Source organism: Ochlerotatus camptorhynchus, unplaced genomic scaffold (assembly GCF_037179485.1).
Source record: "Ochlerotatus camptorhynchus isolate MF236.1 unplaced genomic scaffold, CSIRO-AGI_Acam_v1.1 ptg000084l, whole genome shotgun sequence".
Taxonomy (NCBI): domain Eukaryota; kingdom Metazoa; phylum Arthropoda; class Insecta; order Diptera; family Culicidae; genus Ochlerotatus; species Ochlerotatus camptorhynchus.
The window spans coordinates 2,774,340-2,798,748 of NW_027040574.1; the positions used below are offsets into that span (position 1 = coordinate 2,774,340).

Here is a 24,409-nt window from a genome sequence, read left to right on the forward strand (position 1 = left end):
AATTCTAACCTCGAAACACCTTAACCTTTTGTCACGTTGACTTCTGAGCTTCGATTGCGAATTGCCAAGGAAAACAACGAATTTTAACCATCAAAGTAACCTGTTACAAACAAAAAGAAAAAAACCGGGGCCTACTGCGATCGCTCCTAGTTTTTAGGCTTTCGATCAAACAAAGAATTATTCATAATTCATGTTGGCAAATTTTTGAAAAGCATTTGTTTTTGCAAAATGCCCCACCGTTGCGCTGCCGCCATCGACGGTTTTGTCCACCGCGCGGTCACACGCGAAAGGCTAGCAATCGTAAAAATAAATCTACACTTACATAAAACCGATTGCACTTGCCAAGTTTTCTTGCGGCTCTTCTTCTTTTTCTACTTTTTTTTTGTTCGTTGCTGAGCTGCCGGCAGTTGGGCGATAGTTTGAATAACTATTTATTTTGAACGGATGGGCCAATAAAGTGCATCGTTGGGCGAGTTATGTGCAGTAAATATTTTCATAAACGCAATGCACGGAACACCCATTCAGAAGGCCCGGTGGGTGATGGGTTCCACACCGGCCGGACACCGCCGCCGTGTGGTGAGTGGAGCAGAAGTTTTTGGAAGCAGAGAGCTTCTTTTTTTCTACTGGAATGACAACTGACTTCGTGTTCGAACCTAGAGAGGTTGTACGGACTGAACATTCAATACTAAAGGCAATGTTCCTGGTTTTAAAATTTGCTGGGAAATTCTGGGATAAAAAAAATAATTAAAATGTCAGACTTTTAAAAATTTCCAAAGAGAACTAAAATCTTGATTGAACAATTTTTGAGGCTCTAGCACTTTGAAGAATTTTTCAGAGATGAGCAGTGTTGTCACGGTAAATTTAGAGCTGCTTTCTCACAGCTTTTGCATATGCGTGCCTCCGCCCACCTTGAATCCAAGAAGTGCCCGTAATTGTAATTCAAGGAAGTAATCACAAAACTAAAATAGGCAACAATCCTGAAATTTTAGGAAAATTGGAATTTTCCATAATTTTTCGGAACTTCCCCAACCATACATATGCTGATTGCCTGAATGAGTCCTTATCCTATATTCGTGTCCCGAACAGAGGAAAAAATATTGTTTACATTTGGCACATAGGTCCTTTTGACATATTGCTCTAGAATTAATGTAACTGAAGTTCTTAGATCATCCTTCAAGTAATCTGGACACTAGGGTTGCTCATTTTGAAAAAAAAAGAGATGAATTTCTTATAGGCCACCATTTAGTTCTATTGGTCATTTCCATAGCAACAATTGTCCAAACATTGAACAATATTTGTTCAACATTTGGACAATTACAACCAAAGTTAGAGCGATATAAGTGATTTATTAAATTCTTCCATAGTAATTCTCATACAAATTTAAAACCATTGGCTCGACATCTAAACCTTAATCGATCTTTACAATGGTTTGCACAGGCTCATATTTTGGGCTTATGAATCGAACTGGAGGGTGGTCCATTAGATATACATCTAGATAAGCACCCTACTGGACTTCCCTGAAAATTATGGAATTGCCTAAAAATCTCAAAACTTCTCCGAATTTCTCTGGACTTTCCTGAAGCTCTCAGAACTGAAGTGGATTTCCCTGAAATTAAAGGAACTTTTAAAGTTTCTCGAAATTTTTCTGGAATTCATGGAACTGTCCAGAACTTATCGAAACTAACCTTGACAAATCTTTAAACTTCCCTGAAATTCTGGACATGGCGTTCTTCTACTGATGATTTATTCTGAATATTTATGAAGTTTTTTCCAAACTTGTATGAAGATTTCTAAATTTCTCAGGATTGAATTTCCCAGAAATTAAAGGAACTTTTAAAGTTTCTCGAAATTTTCCTGGAATTCATGAAGTTGTCCAGAACTTTTCGAAACGAACCTTGACAAATCTTTAAACATTCTCGAAATTCTGGACAAGAAGTTCTTCTCATGAAAATTTTTCCTGAATATTTATGAGTTTTTTTTTAAACAGCAAACTTGTATAAGGTTTTCTAAATTTCTCAGGATTGAATTTCCCATGAATTAAAGGAAATTGTTTCTCGAATTTTTTCTGGAATTCATGGAACTGTCCAGAACTTATCGAAACGAACCTTGACAAATCTTTGAACTTCCCCGAAATTGTGGACATGAAATTCTTCTCGTGAAGATTATTTATCCTGAATATTTATGAAATTTTCTCCAAACTTGTATGAAGTTTTTTAAATTTCTCAGGATTTAATTTCCCATAAATTAAAGGAAATTTTAAAGTTTTTCCAAATTTTCCTGGAATTTATGGAACTGTCCAAAACTTATCGTAACTAACCTTGACATATCTTTAAACTTCCTCAAAATTCTGGACATGAAGTTCTTCCACTGAAGATTTATCCTGAATTCACCCATCATCAAACTTCAGTAGAAGATTTATCCTGAATATTTATGAAGTTTTTTTTTAAACTTGTATGAAGTTTTCTAAATTTCTCAGGATTGAATTTACCAGAAATTAATGGAACTTTTAACGTTTCTCGAAATTTTCCTGGAAACCTTGACAAATCTTTAAACTTTTCCAAAATTCTGGACATGAATTTCTTCTACTAAAAATTTATCCTGAATATTTATGAAGTTTTTTCAAAACTTGTATGAACTTTTCTAAATTTCTCAGGATTGAATTTCCCATAAATTAAAGGAACTTTTAAAGTTTTTCCAAATTTTCCTGGAATTCATGGAGCTGTCCAGAACTTATCGAAACGAACCTTGACAAATCTTTTAACTTCCCCGAAATTCTGGACATAAAGTTCTTCACCTGAAGAATTTCTCTGACAATTTATGGACTTCTGTAAAGTTTTTTTTTTCAAATATGTATGAAGCTTTTTAAATATCTCAGGAGAGATATTTCCAGAAATGAAAGGAATTTTTAAAGTTTTTTCAACATTTTCCTGGAATTCACGTAGCAGTCCAGAACTTATCGAAACTAACCTTGACAAATATTTAAACTTCCCTTAAATTCTGGATGTGAAGTTTTTCACCTGAATATTTTCCCCGAATATTTATGGGTTACTGTAAAGTTTTTTTTTTTCAATTATGTTTTGCTCTAAATTTTGCAGGAGTGAATTTCCCAAAAATTAGAAAGAAACTTTAAAGTTCTTCCAAATTTTTCTGGAATTCATGGAGCTGTCCAGAAATTATTTAAACAAACCTTGACAAATCTTTAAACTTTCTCGAAATTTTGGACATGTATGGGGCCAAATTAGGGACATTTAGGTCGACATTACATCCATTTTCCCTATGTTTAAAGTTTTCAGGAGTAGATTTCCTGAAATTAAAGGAATTCTTAGTTTCTTGAAATTTTCCAGGAATTCATTAAGCTGTCCAAAACTTATCGTATCTAACCTTGACAAATCTTTAAAATTCACCGAAATTCTGGACATAAAGTTCTCCATCTGAACAATTTCCCTGAAAATTTTTGGACTTCTGTAATGTTTTTTTTTTTCAAATAGAGGAAATGGATGTAATGTCGGCCTCCAATGCCTCTACTTTGGGCCCATACATAAATTCAGCAATCGACTAAATTTTCAACAGCGACCAAAAATATTCATTAGTACCGTTTTAATGACGCGTTCATCTAGATAAAATTGATAAATAGCAGATTTTTGGCGATTGGCCCAATCTTAGAGCTATTTCCTATATGTATTGTATTGTTGGAGCTGTCCAGAACTTATCGAAAACAAGTTCCCCGAAATTCAGGACTTTCCTGAAGTTATTGGGACTGCTCTTAAGATCTCTGAACTTGTCTCAAGATATCTTGACCTAGCATATTTATGGTTCTTGAAATTTCTATTAAGTATCGCCAGTTTTCCTTAAGTTTTTTAGGACTTATCGAAAGTTTTAATGATTTCCAGGAATTTCTTGGAACTTCTTAAAATGTTCCTGCAGTTTCCTAGAAGCTGATGGAACCGCCTTGAAGTTCCCTGAAGTGCCTGATAGATCTCACCTTATTATCCCACAGTCTGTACAAGAAATTTCTCCACTTTCATTTCCCGAACTTATTTAAAGTTTTTAAAAAATGTGTGGACCACTCTGATGTTTTCTTATCTTTCCTGAAGTTCATGAAACTTCCCTGAGGATGTTCTTTTGAAATTACTGAAACTGCACTGAACATCTCTAAACTTCCCAACATTTTCAGCATTTTCTTGAATTTAAGCTTCTGTGAAGTTTCCAAAATGTTTCTTAAGTTTTTTTTAACTTCTCTGATGTTCTCTAGAATATTTTTAATTTTTGGAACTGCCTCATAATTTTCAAAAAGTTTTCAAAATGTTCCGGAAATTCTCGGAAGTTCATTAAAGATCCGGAAATTTTTCTGATGGCACTCCCAACTTTCTTGAAGTTTTCCGGACATTTTTCTCGGAATATCTGTAAGATTCCTGCCAGTGGCGTCGCGTCCACATGTGCAACCTGTGCACGACACAGGTGTAAGTAATTTTAAAAAATGCGTTCAGATTTTTATAGATTTGATGGTCACATTATAGCTGTATGTACTTCTTTACTTCAGACCACATGTGACCATGAATACACTATTTTATACTGGGGTTCAATTAAATTTTCGACCACTGATTGCTTCAAAAATGATTAAGTTATGTTCGGATGGTCTGCCTAATCCCTAATGCATTGATTTCTACCATGACAAAACTCGTCAAATAGTGCACCTAAATGCGATCTTTTTTGGGTGGCGGGTGGCAAGTTTGTGAATGGTCAAATGCCTGATGTAAGCCAAACAGACCTTCTATCTCCTCTTGAAACGTACCACAAAATTTCCACGATACATAGCGGTTTGCACCCCTAGTTGTAATTGGAATTTTCAGCAGTCACGCGTCATACGGGAGCAACACGGAAACAGTAGTCTGGTACGCTTTGGACGTGTATCATACTTGCAGACCGGTTTGAATGTGTGAGTTTAAATAAGAAGAACATTTGTGATGTATGGGTGCCTAAAGTGTGCATTTTTCGCAGTGCACTTGGATATCTGATTGCAGGCAAAGAGAGTAATGGAGAAAGAGAGCGCAAAAGCTCGCTTTCACTCTCTTTTCAGTTGTAAATCTCTCAATTACCCGAGGGGGGCGACACATCTAAATCTCAAGTTAAGATGCTCAACAAATCTCACACTAGCGAATCAATCTTCGAAAAATCTTCTTTCATTTGTCGCATCTACTTGCATCGAGCATCATCTTTTTGCAGGAAATCTTCAGAATCGTCATCAATCTTCTTCCTATCTACTCAGCGTGCGAGCAGCTAGCCACAGCAAAACACAATCCTTTCTGCATCGTAGATAGAGTCGCAATTACCCTCGCAATTACCGATGGTTGCGCCGGTGCGCCTGTCAAAACTTATGATCTTCCCCTGGCTCATTCTGATAGTGTTGTTTTGATGACTAAAGAGCTGATTAATTCAAGTTTGCTACCGAGGGGACTACATCAATTTTCTCTAGATTTTGACACTGTATTGTATCAAACAATGTTTTCGGAAGTGTTTGACGGATATTCTTCATTACACTTCAGTCGAAAGAGTTAGACTTGTGATAAAAACGAGAATTACTTAGGTTTTGCAATTTCTCCTGCTTCGGTTAGCGCGAAAAGGGCCATGCAAGTTTTGTTTACACATGATGATAGGCCCTTCAAATGTTACGTTAGTTAGTGATTAATATAGTAATACGCCTTTTTAATGCACCACCAACGTAGAGTGCGCCACGCGAGTTCGAGAAGAAACGTCAACCAAACCGTTTGTTTACATCAGAATAACTATGTTTCACAACGCAAATTAAAGCATTTTTCGTTCAACATCTTGCCAATTTCTATCGGTAATTGTCTTATTGTACGATTTTCCATAGATCTGAACTGATTTGTACCTTAACTATTCACACACAAGAAATCCGGAAGATCATAACCACTAAGAAACTTTTCTAATTTTCCATTTTTCTCAACAAAAATATTCCTGAACACCAGCAGGATCTTTGCAATTACGTTAAAGAATTAAATCTTTCAACTGTAGATTAGGTTTTCGAGCATCTCAGATGAATCAATTTATCAGGAAAAGTAAAAAAGTGTTCCGCTTCCTATGTCTCAAGGCAAACATTCCTGCTCACAACACTCTTTTTGACGTTCTCCTATTCACCACCAGAGGCTGAATCGATCGTTTAGTTCCCACTAAAAAGGCCTATTGAGAATATGTTCCTCGAATTCATGGTGGTGGTAAACTATAGCGAACAAAGTTAGGTGCACAGGTAAACAAATGAGGCACGCGACGCCTCTGGTTCCTGCATTTTATTTTAAATTACTCAAACGCCCTTGAAGTTTTCAATTTTTTTTATGAATTTTTATGAACTTCTCTTAAGTCCACAATCTTTTTTTCGGATGTTCATTGAACTGCTCTTAAGCTCTCATAACTTCCCCGAAATTCTCTGATCGTTTTTAAAAATCTTTAACTTTATCAGAAGCTTTCTTGAAGTTCTTGTAAAGCTCCGGAAATTTCCTTGAAGTTAATGGATCTGTCATGACATTCTTCAATCTTCATCTAGTTCACGAAATTTTCTTGCAGTTTATGGAACTGCCCTGACGTTCTCAGAACTTACCATTCCCTAAAGCTCTGCACTTCCGTGTAGTCTGTCGAACTTCCCTGAATATTTAGGATATTCCCTAAAGTTCTTGGTACATCCTAGAAACCTAGATCGATACTTCTGAAGCCAGGTAGTATTGTTAAAAAAAAACAAGTCGGTTTTCGGAGCTGGTTAGTAACCATGAGTAACGACCATCACATACCTTTGGGCAATCCAAAGGATATTTGGGTAAAATCACGGTATTCTGAAAATACGAAAATTTCCACAGTCTTGGGAGTATAGGAATCTACCAACAAAGACGTTCCGACTGCAAAAGATCACTTGGAAGATGTCGCAAGAGCTCCGCTCCTCCTTTTGGCGAAGTTGGGGGAACGTTGTAAAAGTTCAGGGAAAGTTTTAGAACTACAAATAACTTTGTAGATCATTGCGGAACTTCAAGTAAATTCGTGAAAGTTACGAAAATTTCATTGAAGAAGTTCTGCAAACTTTGTAGAAGTTTAATGAACTTTAACTTATACAAGTTCTGCTAAATTTGCAGACATTCAGCGATCTCCGTAGAACTACTGAGCACTGTATAGAAGTTTAGAGAATTTTGTAAAAGTTCAGTGATCTTTGTCATCAAGCTTCATCAGACTTTGTTGTAAAATAGCAAGCCTTAGAAGATTTTAGTGAATTTTGCAAAAAAAAAAAAACAAAGAACTTCTTTGAACTTCACGGACATCAGAAAACTCAGTAGATATTCTGGATTCTTCGTAGAGATTCAAAGAACTTAGTAGAAATTCAGTGAGTATCACCATCGCCCACTGGTCACCATAGCCGGTCGAACTCCAGACGCATCTAACACCGCACTACCGTTCATACTGGTGACATCACTCTGATGAGACAACGAAACCTTACCTCCAAGCTCCTCCCCCCTGATCCTCTCCTTCGACAATGTACTCCTCTAACCTCGGGTAAGCCGCGAGTATTCTGCGGGGATTTTTTTTAAGCAACGAACAATGAATTATCGGCTCCGTAAAGCTAACGCGATTGAACGACTAAATAAAAAATAGTAGAAATTCAGGGAATTTATAAATATGCCCACGGCTGAAAGTCTCCAAAGAATGTGGAAAACTATACAGCGAAGAAGCGGAATCTTTGTACAAGTTCAGGGAACATTATTTAATTTCACGAGACCTCACAAATGTTCAGAGATCTTTTTTAAGATCAGGGCATTTCGTTACATTTAAATGCAACTTTAAGTGTTGGCAAAATCATCAATCAAATGATATTTTTCCGCTATCATACGCTCTCAATATCACGCGTGATATTGGAACAAAACATTATGCTTCATATTGATTTTACAAGTTCCTTTGATATTGCGAGACTATTCACAGCGTGCAAAAACCAAGCTGAGAGTTGACTCGACACAAAAATGATTCTATTGCACATCGTTTTCTTAGAAAGAGAAAGTATAGTTTGCTATCTCTTTTTACTGTTCACCGATGGCAGACACGAAGTGACTGCTGCCAGCCGTTATGGAAGTTTCGGTTGCGTTCGGGTTCAAAGCAAAACTCATTAAACTCAATCTCACCACAGTTTGGTGAAATTTGCAGCTGGTGAGTTTTGTTAGCTTGATATTCCCCAAGAGAAGAGGTGACAATACGGGGGCGAAAAAAAAACCACTTTTCTGTCAAACGTGAACCAGCTCCTGATTGGCCAATTTCATGTGCGTAAGATAGAGATAGAGGCAGATAAAGATAGAGATAGAAATAAAAGAGGAAGAAGCCAATTGTCACCTCTTCCTCTTAGGATATTCCGAGCTGCGATTTAACAGCTTGCAAAATCTAGGATTGGACGATCTTCAGAGAAAGATCGATCTTGACGGATCGATCTTATATTTAGCTCTAGAATCGATCCACTGATTGAATCGGTACCAAAGAATCGATCTTTGGTATATCGATCTTTTGATTCGCTTGTTTACGTTCATTCCCCAATAAATTCTTTCCTTTATAATATTCAATTAAATCTAGACAAACATTCCAAAAGGTCCTATCTGCATTAATTGATGCTCTTCATCGACTTTCTCTTTCGTTGATAACTCAGAAGCAAAACATTTCCCTGTTGTATTTCCCTGTTTGCATAGCAGTAGTTATCAAAAGAGAAAGTCGATGAAGAGAATCGATCAAAGATGATAGGACCATTTGAAATGTTCATCGAGAAATGTTGTCGTGGCGGTCAGGAGCAGTGAGCACAGGAGGGAGGCAGCCCAAACCTTCAAATGTTGCTGTATTTGTAAATATCTGAAACACAAATAGTGACGTCATTGTAGGAAGCGATGCTGATGTTGACGTTATTTTCGTTAAATTTACAACGCAGTCTGTGGTGAGAGTAAATCGTTTTTTCGGAGTAAATACACTTAAAACATATGGCATATATTTTTTTTTTAAGATCGAAAAGACCGAAAGAAGAGATCGATTTTTTCGATCTTTTCGTGGTCAAAGAATCGATCCAAAAAATCGTAAATCGGGATGAAAAAGATCGATCTTTCAAAGATCGATCCGAGATCGCCCAATCCTAGCAAAATCAACTGAAGTTGTTTGTTTGTTGATTTTAGTCTACGAAAATTAAGCGTGATTTTGGGCATTGGTGAGATTTGATTTTTTGATATTTTCCTAACACTGCTTATTTATAAGTTTCTTGCGAAAATTTTCCGCTCCAAGATCGATTTCAATTTTCAAATATTTCCAGATACATTGCAATTGACAACCGCAGCATGCCAGCATGAAGGCTGGTGCTGTCAAATAATCTGGTGCAGGATGCTAATTTTGCTCAGAATTGACAATGGTCTCCTACACGGTAAGAAAAAAGTACCCATCGGAAAGTTCACTTTTACCTACTTTTGACTAGTTTGTCTCCTTTTCTTCTCTTAATGTTGTCAAAAACGGAGGAGCAAAACCACCCAACACAACTGGGTTCCTGCACTATAGTGCCGAGATGAGTGAAAAGAACTTAATTTTGGGTATTTTTTTCTAACCGTGTATGTCTTCATAGGTCTTCACGGAACATGGAATGTCTTCCAAATGCCTGCAAACAATAAATGCCTTCAGATTTTTTTAAAGTATTTTCAAATCTGGCATCGTGGCTGGTGCTGGTGATATTTTTAAAACAACATAGATTTTTATAAAATGATTTCAAAACGAGAAAAAAGTTCAATTAAACAGCAATAGCAGTGTAAGCCTAATTATTCCAAACATCTCTCGCAACACTAAATACCTTCTGATTGCCCTAAATACAAAACTGACAAACATCTCATCGGTCAAGCCAAACCGGTGGGGGCGACAACATGGATAGTCAATCTTTCCAACACTCATCTCCACATCCATCGAGCTCCAAAAGTTACAATCTTGCATCGCCCGTCCCATTCGATATCCACGAAACACGTCACCTTCCATCGGTCTTCGCTAATTCTGACAGACGGATTAATCGCAGCAATCGCTGGCAGAACTCAAATCCATTTATTACATTCAATTAGTCGCGCGGTTTGCTGCGATTGCCTACTTTACTAACTACAAGAGAAAAGTGCATTTCCGCCTCGCTGCATTGCTGCTTTTATAGTAGTTCACCGAAGGCGCGAAACTTACTTGGTTTGGTTTTGAAGGAGAACGCCCGGTACTTTGTGACTGCCATAAAACGATTCCGTCGAAGAAAAAAAAAAGTGTCTCAACACTCTCAAAGTTATAGCAAAAGCTTCCGCGCAGTGTGGAAAATAAAAGTGTCGATGGAGGGTTGCGATCGGATTAGGGCCACTGAGATACCACCAGCTGTGTTCACTAGTTTCGAATGCAAAGCGAGCACAGGGTGTATCCCGGTAGCCGAAATTCCTCTACACCGTTGCGCTGTTGCCGGTTTTGTTGGTTTCTTTCCTTTCGTTCAACTTTATAGCAATTATGGGAAAGCTTGAAAAGCTTGCATCTCGACTGTTATACATACTCGCTGAAGTTCGCATTCACTCATTCACTCACCAACTCACTCACTGCGAAAGCAACTTCAGAGCGACTCATTTGAAGTGGTTTGGGGACGGTCAGGATGGGATGTTTGTGTGTGGGTGGTGGTGGTCCGTTTGGTGTGACTTTTCAAAGCTAACTACACAAACGTGAGGCACGGCACGGGGCACACAGAGAGATAGAGAGAGAGAGAGAGAGAGAGAGACAGAGCCGTCGAGGAGGAACGTGTTTTTGTTTTGTTTGTGCTTTTGTCTAGCACGCTCGCTTGCTCTTCTAAGTCAATCATATGATTGACTTAGGCTGTGTTGCACGGCACAAGGGGGAGGGGGTAGCAGCAGTGCTCTTACACCGTGACAATGTCACGTTTCGAGATCGGTGCGGACACGTGACAACCGTGCCATTTGGCCCCAGATCGGTTTGTTGTTGTTGTTGTTGTTGTTATTGTTTTCACCATATTTCAGTAGTGACTGAGTGACTGTCGTCTATCTGAACAAGGGGAGAATGGTGGAAAGATCATTCAGCGATGATGTTGTTTAGTGCACGAGCGGTAATCTAATCATATGGCAGAGGGTGCACCGGCTAGCGGCTGGAATGTAATTAAGCAGCCCTAATCCGGGACAGCTAAGTAGGCTTTGGAACTGTAGGGTTACGTAACATCGCTAAGTGCAGTTTATGCACTTGGAAAAGTACAGTTCATTGATGAAAATGGCATCAGCTTTAGTCGATTGGAGATTTATGGATTTTCCGTCAAAGCCTCGGTGTCTTCAAAAAAGAGACTGATAATTTAAAATTGACTGAATTGATCACTAACGTTAGATGTTTTTAAATTTTGACTCAATGTACTTAAGTTAATACTTTGAAGTAAAACTATCGAAACTTCAAAATTGTTTGTTATGGGCAATCATTAACATGTGCTGAAATTCGACCATTTTGAACTTTATTTTTTTAAATGATGTATTCCACATTTTTCAATAAATCGTAGCACAAAAACGTCACTTCTAATTGAAAAAGTTGTACACGCTATTTAAAAACTACCCAAATTTGGGTATAATCCACCCAGATCGTTCAAAGCTGAACCACCCAGAAATGGGTAAACTAAGTTGGGAGTAACAAGTTGACAAATGGACAACATCGTCGTGAATCCGATCGACTTTGTTCATTTGGGTAGGTTCAGTTTTGACCGATCTGGGTGGATTCTACCCAAATTTGGGTAGTTTTGAAATAGCGTGTGGACAAAAATAAAAGCAAAAATACACACGGTAAATTTTGCTCGTAAATTTTAATTAAAAAAACTGTTCTAAACTATTTTTTATCTAGTTAATTTATTAGGAAAGCTCAAACGCGTTAGCTTTACGGAGCCAAATGAGCCAACTTAATTAACTAAAAATGCCTTTGTTCAATATTTATTAAATTTTGTTCATAGAAAAGCTGACACAAAATGCAAATTTTTGAAATATGGAAAACTTTGGACATTTAAAAATTGACAAAAGTCGAAAAACAACAACTTTTGGTTAAATTTTTCAACTTTTTCTGTGATTTAGTTTTGTATTTTTTTCATGGCGATTTCTTAACAAATCACTGTAAATTTCACAGAAAATTTATGATTTCTCAATCAATCAATCTCAATCTCAATCAATAATTTAACCGTAATTTATTAAATAATTCAGATTCATAGAATAAATTAAATTCATGATAAATACCACAATTTAGTTAATGGCATCAATCGTTGTATTCCTTACCCTTACCCTGACCGCTTGATTGAATGCATCTGAACGTCAGTTAAATAAAATTTAAATTAATACAGTAAAATCTTCTTTTTTTTGTTATCAGAAACTCAATCATTGGAGTCTATGATAAAATTCTATAAAAAATTCTCGTGATATCCATCGCCGAAGCTTTTCTACTTGAAAGCAAAAAAAAACGCAACCCATAATGATCAAATTCACTCCTAATCATATAGTCGAGCAGGTCGATTTTAAGCGATTTTAAGAAAATGAAGCAATACACTCCAGATTTTTAAAGCTGAGCATAAATCTGGCCCACTTTTCGGCAAAACCGGATTGAATTCGATTTTGAAATCTGTGTTAGGGAAAGCGCTTTCCGCAGGCAATCGGTGTCATAGCAATAGTGACCTTTTGAATATTGATAAAGTCTTAATTTTAAGCAGATTCGTAGAAAAATTTCCAATCGACTGGCTTGTTTAGAATTGAAATCCATCCACTATTGACAGAGTTATAAGTGATCAAAACCTGACCACTTTTCGTAACGCGGTTGATTTTGGTTTTTTGAAACCCCAAAAAGGTCGCCGAAAAGCGTAATACCACCGGGTGGAAACTAACGATTTGAAATTGGCTTACTACTTGATTAGCCTATTGGCCCCAAGTACATCTATAAGCGTACCCAATTGTAGTTGAAATTCTAGTACTAAACTAGTTTTGTTTTGATTTGCTATGCAAGTTTGACAGATAAAGGGTTCGTGGATTTTCCTATGTTTCGAGGCGTACATCGCTTAGCTTGGGACCGAAGATAGTACCAGAGCTGAGCCAAAAAGTTGAGATCGTTTCTTCGGGACCTTCTGGTCTTAAGAGTTACCTCTATGGTAATACTACGTCAAACCCTCGGTGACCCTACTATATGGATATCTACGGAACGAGCTCGATATGTACGGCTCTACGGAATAGGCTTGTTGAGTAGCTATGGACCACTTTGTCAAGCAGTTTTGGAGTGATTTTCTACCAGCGATTTCCCAAAACTGGAGCAACACATTACTCTTTTTTTTTTTTGAAAAATTAAAAATCAAAATTAAGATTAAAATAAGGGTGAATTAAAAAAATACAGTCATGATTTCTATAGTACGGATTCGTTTTTGTCGGATGCCTGTAGTACGGGTGCCACTGAATTCCTATGATACGGTCGAACCGGCATAAACGAATACACGTGCCATATGAGATTTGGGCTAATTAGAACCAAACACTGATTGTACGGCAACAGATAGTTAGCCACCTTTTGGGAACAGTCAGTTTCCGGTATGTCACAAGTCTGGCCCCGTGGAAGATCCGGAACATCCGTAAAAGTGGTCAATTCATGAAACTGATCTTAGAGCTGCATGGTTTTTTCGAAACCACTCATAGACATATTATCAGACTGAATTCGGAGTTGTGTTCGGAATATGGACTCTGAAGACTACGAGATGGTCCGCCGGAAGATCCGGAACATCCGTGAAAGTGGTAAATTCATGAAACTGATCCTAGAGCTCCACGGTTTTTTTTTAAACCACCGATGGACCTCCGAAAGATCCGGAACATCCGTAAAAGTGGTCAATTCATGAAACTGATCCTAGAGCTCTGCAGTTTTTTCGAAACCACTCATAGACGTCTTATCACAATGAATTCGGAGTTGTGACCGCAATATGGACTCTGGAGACTACGGGATGGACCTCCGGAAGATCCGGAACATCCGTAAAAGTGGTCAATCCATGAAACTGATCGTAGAGCTCCGCAGTTTTTTCGAAACCACTCATAGACGTCTTATCGGAATGAATTCGGAGTTATGTTCGGACTATGGACTCTTGAGACTACGAGATGGTCCGCCGGAAGATCCGGAACATCCGTGAAAGTGGTAAATTCATGAAACTGATCCTAGAGCTTCGCGTTTTTTTCGAAAGCAGTCATAGACATCTTATCACAATAATTTCTGATTTGTGACCAGAAAATGGAAACTGAGGACCATGGGATGGTCCCTTAAAAGATCCGGGAAATCCGTAAAAAATGGTCAATTCATGAAACTGATCCTAGAGTTCCGCGTTTTTTTAGAAACCACTCATAGACGTCTTATCACAATAAATTCGGAGTTGTAACCGGAAAATGGACGCTGGGGACTACGGGATGGTCCACTAAAACATCCGGGACATCCGTAAAAGTGGTCAATTCGTGAAACCCATCCTAGTAGAACTACGCGGTTTTTCTCGAAACCGCTCATAGATGTATCATCAGAATGAATTCGAAGTTGTGACCGCAATGTGGAATCTGGAGACTACGGGATGGACCTCCGGAAGATCTGGAACATCCGTAAAAGGGGTCAATTCATGAACCTGATCCTAGAGCTCTGCAGTTTTGTCGAAACCGCTCATAGACGTATCATCAGAATAAATTCGGAGTTGTGTCCGCAATTTATACTCTGGAGACTACGGGATGGGCCTCCGGAAGATCTGGAACATCCGTAAAAGTGGTCAATACATGAAATTGATCCTAGAGCTCCGCGGTTTTTTTCGAAACCACTCATAGACATCAAATCACAATAAACTCGGAGTTGTGACTATAAAATGGACGCTGGGAACCACGGGATGGTCCACTAAAAGATCCGGAACATCCGTAAACATGGTCAATTCATGAAACTGATCCTAGAGCTCCGCGGTTTTTTTTCGAAACCACTCATAGACATCTTATCAGACTGAATTCGGAGTTGTGTTCGGAATATGGACTCTGAAGACTACGAGATGGTCCGCCGGAAGATCTGGAACATCCGTAAAAGTGGTCAATCCATGAAACTGATCTTAGAGCTCTACAGTTTTTTTTTAAACCACTCATAGACGTCTTATCACAATGAATTCGGAGTTGTGACCAGAAAATGGACGCTGGGACTACGGGATGGTCCACTAAAAGATACGGAACATTCGTAAAAGTGGTCAATTCATGAAACCCCATCCTAGAACTCAGCGGTTTTGTCGAAACCACTCATAGACGTATCATCAGAATGAATTCGGAGTTGTGACCGCAATATGGACTATGGAGACTACGGGATGGACCTCCGGAAGATCTGAAACATCCGTAAAAGTGGTCAATACATGAAATTGATCTTAGAGCTCTGTGATTTTTCCGAAACCACTCATAGACATCTTATCAGACTGAATTCGGAGTTGTGTTCGAAATATGGACTCTGAAGACTACGAGATGGTCCACCGGAAGATCCGGAACATCCGTGAAAGTGGTCAATTCGTGAAACTGATCCTAGAGCTCCGCGTTTTTTTCCAAACCATTCATAGACGTCTTATCACAATAAATTCGGAGTTGTGACCAGAAAATGAACGCTGGGAACCACGGAATGGTCCACTAATAGATCCGGAACATCCGTAAAATGGTCAATTCATGAAACTGATCCTAGAGCTCCGCGATTTTTTTCGAAACCAGTCATAGACATCTCATAACAATAAATTCGGAGTTGTAACCAGAAAATGGACGCTGGGACTACGGGATGGTCCACTAAAAGATCCGGAACATCCGTAAAAGTGGTCAATTCATGAAACCCCATCCTAGAACTCAGCGGTTTTGACGAAACCACTCATAGACGTATCATCAGATTGAATTCGGAGTTGTGACCGCAATATGGACTATGGAGACTACGGGATGGACCTCCGGAAGATCTGAAACATCCGTAAAAGTGGTCAATTCATGAAACTGATGCTAGAGCTCCGTGGATTTTTCGAAAGCAGTCATAGACATCTTACCAGACTGAACTCGGAGTTATGACCAGAAAATGGACACTAATGACTACGAGATGGTCCACAGTATCCGGGACATCCGTTAAAGTGGTCAATTCGTGAAACTGATCCTAGAGTTCGGCGTTTTTTCGAAACCATTCATAGACGTCTTATCACAATAAATTCGGAGTTGTGACCAGAAAAATGAACGCTGGGAACCACGGAATGGTCCACTAATAGATCTGGAACATCCGTAAAATGGTTAATTCATGAAACTGATCCTAGAGCTCCGCGATTTTTTTCGAAACCATTCATAGACGTCTCATAACAATAAATTCGGAGTTGTGACAAGAAAATGGACACTGAGGACCACAGGATGGTCCACTAAAAGATCCGGGACAGCCGTAAAAGTGGTTGATTCATGAAACTGTCTGCAGTTTTTTCGAATCCACTCATAGTCTGCTTATCACAATGAATTCGGAGTTGTGATCCTCTAGGGACCACGGGATGGTAATCTGGAAGATCCGGAACATCCGAAAATGTGGCCAATTAATGAAACTGATCCTAGAGCTTCGCAGTTTTTTTTTACTGGAATATGGATTTTTTAGTAAACCACTTAACGTATACTACGACGCGTTTCGCTCCAAATCGTATTCGGAGATTTCAATGAAATTTTCTGGATGTGCAGACCTTGACTAAATAAGCCACTTTGCATACTTAGTTTTTCCAAAATTTATCTAGACTGTCATTTGAAAAGGGCCAAACTTTTTTTGACGATTTAAAAAAATATATAATGGAAAAATGGCAACTCCTACAAAAAAGTGTTGCATGGATGACTTTAAGGAAATTGTCCAAGTTTTCGAATAAAAATTATGAAAAAATTCCATTCCGCCTACACTGAAAAAAATCTATTTTTAAAATTTTATTACGATCCATTTTCATACAAAACTAAACCAGTGAAGGTCATAATCATCTCAGAATCCAATGAAGCTCAATTTGCGAGTCAGTTTTGTCTAATCAGCAATTAAGTTCACTTTGATTAATCAAGAATTCCATATGAAAAGGGGGGCGTTTGAAGATTGCTCAGTCTAAGGAGCTGTTCATTAACTACGTAGACGGTTTTTTAGGATTCTTGACTCCCCCCTCCACCTGCGTAGTTAATTGTCCATAGATTTTTTTAAATTTATGTGGGCCGTGGATAATTTTCACCCCCCTAAACTGTCTACGTAGTTTATGCACAGTCCCTTAGACAGAGCAATCTTCAAACGCCCTTTTAATATGGAATTCTCGATTAATCAAAGTGAACTTAGTTGCTGATTAGACAAAACTGACTCGCGAATTGAGCTTCATTGGATTCTGAGATGATTATGACCTTCACTGGTTTAGTTTTGTATGAAAATGGCACGTTATAAAATTTAAAAAATAGATATTTTTCAGTGTACTTTCTTCAATATTTAAAAAATCTTTATAGTTCACCTCAGTTTCTCCGAAGCAGTGATGGATCGCTCTTTTGGGACTTTTTCAGTACTTTTTAATATGGAATACTTACGTTAAATCCAATTGAATTTTCAGTTAACCCATCTTAAAACAGATAGTTTAGTGCTATTAATCTCCCTATCAAAATTCAAAATTACCGCACCTTAGAGCCACACTTTGTGATTTCACTGAATTTTCGAGAGCACTCTCAAGTGTACCTTCAGTGAAAACACAGAGTGTGGCTCTACGGTGCGGATATTTTGAATTTTGATAGGGGGATTAATATCTAAAATCAGCGGATGACAAGCGAGCTCAAGAAATTCTTCAAGCAACCACGATCAGAACTGAAACTGGCAGATTCGAAACCGGACTTTTGTGGAAGTTCGACAACGTCAAATTTCCCAACAGCAGGCCCATGGCAGAGCGGAGACTGAAGTGTTTAGAACGTCGTCTGCTTAAATCACCAGCATTATACGCCAATGTTAGGCAGCAAATTGTGGACTACGTATCCAAGGGGTACGCACACAAAGCAACTCCACGTGAACTAGAAGAGATGGATCCGAAGCGGACGTGGTTTTTACCCCTGGGTGTTGTAGTGAATCCCAAAAAACCCGATAAAGTCAGGGTTGTCTGGGACGCCGCAGCATCAGTAGAAGGTGTTTCCTTGAACTCCGTCCTTCTAAAAGGACCGGACCTACTAACATCTCTGCTAGCAGTTTTGTGCCGGTATCGACAGAAGGAGATCGCCATCAGCGGAGATATAATGGAAATGTTCCATCAAGTACTCATCAGACTGCAAGATCGTACAGCTCAGTGGTTCTTGTGGCGGGACAATCCATCGGATCCAGTTCAAATATACGTCATGGATGTCGCTATTTTCGGATCAACATGTTCTCCAAGTTTAACGCAATTTGTGAAGAACCTGAATGCGGAGAAATATGCTGCGGAGTTCCCGGAGGCGTCTGAGGCGATTAAGGAGAATCATTATGCGGACCATTATCTTGACAGCGTCGATACGGTCGAAGAAGCAGTTCAACTGGCATTAGACGTCAAGGAAGTCCACGAAAAGGCAGGATTCCTCATTCGGCATTGGATGTCGAACTCTCTTGAGGTGCTCCAGCGGATTGGAGAGCAGAATACGAAGTCGGTGAAGAGCTTCACCATGGACAAGGGCAGCAACCTGGAGCGAGTTTTAGGGATGGTATGGCGACCACAAGAGGACGTCTTCGTATTCTCAATGACTCTCCGAGATGATCTGAAAAGTCTACTGGATGGATCCGTTGTACCAACCAAACGCCAGCTCCTGAGCTTAGTCATGAGCATTTTTGATCCGTTAGGGATGGTCGCTCCTTTCGTGGTGCATGGGAAGACGATAGTCCAGGATGTGTGGAGATCCGGAATTGGCTGGGACAAGCCACTACCTGCGGATATCATATCACGATGGGAGCAGTATGCCAAACTACTTGGAACATTGGATATGGTGAAGATACCCAGATGCTACTTTCCAGGATACAATCCTGGAGCCTACGATTCGCTTGAATTGCACGTTTTCGTGGATGCTAGCAGCACTGCATATGCTGCCGCAGTCTACTTCCGGATTGTGGACAGTGGAGAAGTACGCTGTAGTCTGGTGTGTGCAAGAACCAAGGTAGCGCCGATCAAATTGCTGTCAGTACCACGGTTAGAAGTCTGTCATTTCGAGTCACAGTTTGCAGATCAAGCGCAAAGTATTGTGGAGTGATTCTTCAACGGTTCTGAACTGGCTACGGTCAGATCCGCGGAACTATAAGCAGTTTGTAGCGTTCCGGGTAACAGAGATCCTGAATGAAACGGAAGTCAGCGATTGGAGGAAGGTTCCAACCAGGATGAACGTTGCTGATGAAGCCACCAAATGGGGACATGGCCCATGCTTCGATGAACACAGCAGGTGGTTCAAGGGTCCACAGTTCCTGTATAAACCAGAGTGTGACTGGCCAGAGGATGCGATCGAGCCGACTACAGCGGAAGAATTAAGGGTGGTCCATGTGCACCAGCAACTATCGACGCAGTCGGTCATCGAATTCGAACGCTTCTCGAAGTGGGAAAGGTTGACCCGTACAGTGGCTACGATTTGGCTGCAAGCATATTTGTCGAGACGGATCAAAACAGGACGGAGAAGTAACCCCGAGTCGTGTGAACAGCGAGGAGTGGAAACAAGCGGAGTCAGCTGTATATAAGCTGATCCAAGCGAGCGAGTATCCGGAGGAATGCAGCATTCTTCACAAAAATTATGAAGTGCAGCCAGAAGAACGTAGACGAATCCAGAAAAGCAGTCGAGTCTTCAAATTATCCCCGTTTTTGGACTCATATGGAGTCATGAGAATGGGATCCCGCATCGCTGCCGCGGAGTGCGCGTCGTACGAAAGCAAGTTTCCCGTGATTTTGCCTAAGGATCACTACGTCACTCAACTAATGATCAACTGGTATCACAGGAAGTACGGACACGCCAATAATGAAACGGTGGTGAACGAGATTCGGCAGAAGTTTCACATTTCCGAACTGCGAACAGCCGTCAAGAAAGTGGCAAGTGGCTGCTACTGGTGCAGAGTATACAAATCCAAACCACAAGTACCACCAATGGCTCCTCTGCCTTCTGCTCGTCTCACGCCGTATGTCAGGGCCTTCACCTTTACGGGACTGGACTATTTCGGGCCGATCACTGTTCGCTTTGGACGTGGTGGAGTCAAACGGTGGGTAGCGCTCTTTACCTGCTTAGGAACTCGAGCAGTCCACTTGGAAGTCGCCTACAGTCTGTCTTCTGAATCCTGCAAGATGGCAATACGTAGATTCATCGCCCGCCGAGGTGCACCACAGGAAATTTACTCTGATCAAGGAACCAACTTCCAAGGGGCTAGCGCAGAGTTAAGGCAGCAGAACGGTGCCATAAAACGGGATCTAGCAGGGACGTTCACAAACGCAGAAACCCAATGGAAGCTAAACCCTCCGTACGCTTCACATATGGGGAGAATATGGGAAAGGCTGGTACGCTCGGTCAAGACAGGTCTAGCGCACATGGAGTTGCCGAGGAATCCGGATGAGGAGACTTTGATAACGGCTCTTGCGGAGGTGGAATCTATAGTGAACTCGCGTCCCTTAACCTATCTACCGATCGACAGCGAGGAATGCGCAGCTTTAACACCGAACCACTTTCTATTGTTGAGTTCGAGTGGCGTGGTCCAGCCAGCGGTGTGGCCAATTGAGGAGTGTGCGGTACTGCGATCAAACTGGAAGCATGTTCAGGTTATGCTAGATAGGTTTTGGATGCGATGGATTCGAGAATATCTGCCTGTTATCTCCCGACAGCCAAAATGGTTTGGAGAGGCGACACCTATCAACGTCGGAGATCTGGTCATCATTGTAAACGAGGGCGTTAGGAACAGTTGGATAAGAGGCAGAATCACTCGAGTGTATCCTGGACGTGATGGAAGAGTTCGCAGCGCGGATGTACAGACCTCTGCAGGTATTATACATCGACCGGCGACTAAGCTCGCTGTCCTAGATGTTACCAGAAAAGGAGGTACAGCTTAAGGGCACTTGAAGCAGTACAGGCGGGAGCATGTTGGCAACACAGATGAGCTCGTTCAGTACCACCCTCACAAAGGGAGGTGAAATGAGTGACGTTTAAAAGGTTTACTCCGGTAGGGCATATATAAAAGGATTGCTTCAATAGGACAGCTCAATTGTTTTATAAAGAAAACATAGAAAATAGAATAGTGGTGGAGGAAGAATTTATTATTGCTAAAGTATATATTGAATAAAATATTTGCTAGTTATCCTGGATATCGTGATTACGTGAATTTATTCATAAACACAAATTGGAACAAACACCTATTGTTACAACACGACGGATCAATTAAAGGAAAGGACAAATCAATGTAAGATAACCTAAAATTGTAAAACCTATAAACAAAAAGTAGCAATAATTAAATTTACAGCTTAAAGCTTACTCAACACAAATTACGAGTTTGCTCATAGGAATCCGAAACTGAATCCGCTCCTGTAACAACATTTTGGAAGAAGAAGCATTTTATCCGATTTTGAGTGAATAAGAGTGAATTCAATTATGGGCAAATTCATTCATTTCAGCAGCAGAATAATCCTGCTATGATACTCAAAGATAACTGAACGAGAGTAGATTCTACCACAGCAGTAAAGCGAAACAGGCGAGCAACTGAAAGAATATAGAAAACGGTCTCACCGACTGAACGATTAGAATTAAAATCAGCGAGTGGCCTGGTTTTGGCACACTAAAACATAGTACTTATCTCCATGCCACTACCAACACAACTATGCTTAAAGCAAGGATTGATTTGCTCAATCAAGCTACCTGTTATTATAATTAAAAAAAGTCACTCAGCAATTAGCCACGACATACTCACGTGTCAATTGATTCTGCGTGATCAACGAATCACATTGCTGTCGTCAATCCAAATGATTAAATTAGAAAAAAAAAACTCATGGAAAAAACGACAAATAGTGGAAATGGTTGTAATGTCGGCCTAAATTCCCCTAATTTGGGCGCATACATACATTCAGCAATCGACTAAAGTTTCGATAGCGACCAAAAATATCCATTCGTACCATTCCAATGACACGTTTATCTAGATAAAATGGATAAATAGCCATTTTTTTAGCGATGGGCCCAATCTTAGATCCATAGGCCAACATTAGAGCCATTTCCCCTACGCAAAAACATTTACTAAACCCTTACTTGAGGTTCAATTTAGTTCAATTTGCAGCAAATTCTTAGTTGCGTAGAACTTTTAGTTTGAAGGAAGTGATGAGTTATCACTGTTTTTAGTTTTGAAATATGTGCCATTATCACTTATATGTTAAATTCAGAAGCATGATTTTTTGCCTGGTAAAAATAAAATCCCGACTTTTGTCCGGGTTTCCAAGTTTTCCTGGTTGACTTGCCACCCTGCTTCTGTTATGTTTTTTTTTTCAAAGTCAACCTTGAATGTAAGTCCCATTGCCAGGAAAATATCTGTACACCATTCAAGTCCTGTAATTTTGAAATGTTCAATACGTCTGAGTGATCCCCCCAATGCCTATCATCGAAACAGTAACGAAGTCCGCTGAACCTCGAAGTCACAGCACTTCTTTTCCGAAGATCAAGTGATTTCTCAAAAATCCTGAAAATAAATCGAATCTAATCGTTTCATTTTAACGACCGTCAATCAATTGCTTAATATTTGATCGAACAAACAAACATACAATCAAGTTCATCGAAAAACACAGTTTAACGCACCAGCAATTCACCAACGTTACGAAAAGCAATCAATCTACCGAGCATTGCATCAAAATAGTCAATTTTTGCACACTTTTTCCTCAAGCCCACGCTACAACCAACAACGTCAGTGGGCGTCGTGAGTTCCCTATCACTCTCCGTCCACCACATTCTCCTGCTCGTCTCTCTCTGCTCTGCTCTGCTCTGTGCCGGAGTTCCCAAACTACATGCAAACATGGTCTCCCCCACCCCCTTCTCCGTCATTACTGCGAGAGTCACTCCGAGTCGCTCACTCACTCACTCACTCACTCACTCCCACCCCCCTAACTCACTGTTTCACACAAATGCATCGTAGAGGAAAAATAATAGTCATATCTTTATCGATTATTGACTTACCCGCTGCTCATCGCTGCCGTCGTTTGTGTGAGTGCGCCGAGCTCCAAAGCGGCGTCGTCATAAGCGCGTTCAAGTTCAAGTTCGAATCGAATGTTTCTTTCTTTCCATTCTGTGTTTGTTGTTGTTGTTGTTGTTGTTTTTCCTATCGCTGGCTGTTCGCCCATATTTTGAGAGTCAAGTTCAAGGTGTTTTTCGCTGCAGTTTGACTGAGCTGCTGCCAGTGGGTTGCTTAGGGGATCTGTGACGTACGTGTCCTGGGCCTGCTGTTTGACTTATCGAACCAGCTGCTTCGCCTGCACGGGGTTCGCTTGCTGCGATTCAAGCGAGCGCGTCTGTGGAGTTAATGGGAAAAGAACGAGAATGTTTGCTTAGTACAGAATGATATTTTTTTTTCGCGAGCTCAACGGTACGAACTCTTATATAACAGAAAACCAACTGAAGCCAACTAGTTGCAAAAGTCGTATTCCTACGGGAACTTGCCGTCGTCCGTCGTAGTCGTAAAGTCGTCGTTGACGAAGCTTTGTGTAATACTAACAACTAACAGCTCGGAACGAGGAGAAAAACAGTCGCTGCTGCTGCTGTTCGGTCGGGGGCTCCAGCGAGAAATGGATGTGTTGGTGTCGATCTCTTCCGATCCATAGCTCCCCTTTTATCCCCTCAACTTTGGATGTGTGTTCACCTATCACCTGATGATGGTGGTGACGATGATGGGAATCGTTTATTAGTGATCGTCACAATGACGATGATGATGATCCGTCTCTCCCCTTCCACCCAGCAGGGCCATTACACACAAAAAGAACTATTTTAATTTCTGCTTCGTGCTGGTGTCGTTGTGATTTGTAGAAACCTACATTACTTTATAGGCAATGCAGAATGCTAGCAGGAGCAGCAGACACTCAAAGTAGGCCTTGTAAAGTTGATTCAGTTGTTATCTTTTTTTTTTCGCAAATTGTCAAGGACAAATTCTTCTTCTGTGTGGGTTCATAATGAAATGCTGCTTCCATAAGGATGTGAGTGTGTGCCGTAAACAGTGAGTTTATCGATTGTGGCCCCACTAACTTTGCGCGGAAAGAATTGAGAAGCCATTGTGCATATTTTCCATTTGATGCTGTGAGGTTAGGTAACTTTGGCTTGTGCCACAAAGAGGGTATTTAGTCAATAACAGTGGGGATCAACGTAGACAGCGGTGCGCGGTTGTTAGAGCAACG

At 40.1% G+C, this 24,409-nt stretch overlaps 2 protein-coding genes across 2 annotated transcripts; both read left to right on the forward strand.

The window, feature by feature from the left end:
- The first annotated feature begins 18,398 nt into the window (after nucleotides 1–18,398).
- Nucleotides 18,399–19,752, forward strand: LOC135698223 (uncharacterized). Its single transcript, XM_065218115.1, has 2 exons — nucleotides 18,399–19,184; nucleotides 19,252–19,752. The coding sequence occupies exons 1-2, from the start codon at nucleotides 18,399–18,401 to the stop codon at nucleotides 19,750–19,752; spliced, it is 1,287 nt and encodes a 428-aa protein (XP_065074187.1).
- Nucleotides 19,753–19,897: 145 nt separating this feature from the next.
- On the forward strand, nucleotides 19,898–21,103 carry LOC135698224 (uncharacterized). The gene has a single exon (XM_065218116.1). The coding sequence runs from the start codon at nucleotides 19,898–19,900 to the stop codon at nucleotides 21,101–21,103; it is 1,206 nt and encodes a 401-aa protein (XP_065074188.1).
- Nucleotides 21,104–24,409: the final 3,306 nt, after the last annotated feature.

What these genes read in the sequence shown, in the direction of transcription:
- LOC135698223 (XM_065218115.1), top strand. Translation starts at nt 18,399, where the DNA reads ATGGATGTCGCTATTTTCGGATCAACATGTTCTCCAAGTTTAACGCAA. An exon ending in TGGTGTGTGCAAGAACCAAG is followed by an intron (nt 19,185 to 19,251) that starts GTAGCGCCGATC and finishes CACAGTTTGCAG; the next exon opens with ATCAAGCGCAAAGTATTGTG.
- LOC135698224 (XM_065218116.1), top strand. Translation starts at nt 19,898, where the DNA reads ATGGGATCCCGCATCGCTGCCGCGGAGTGCGCGTCGTACGAAAGCAAG.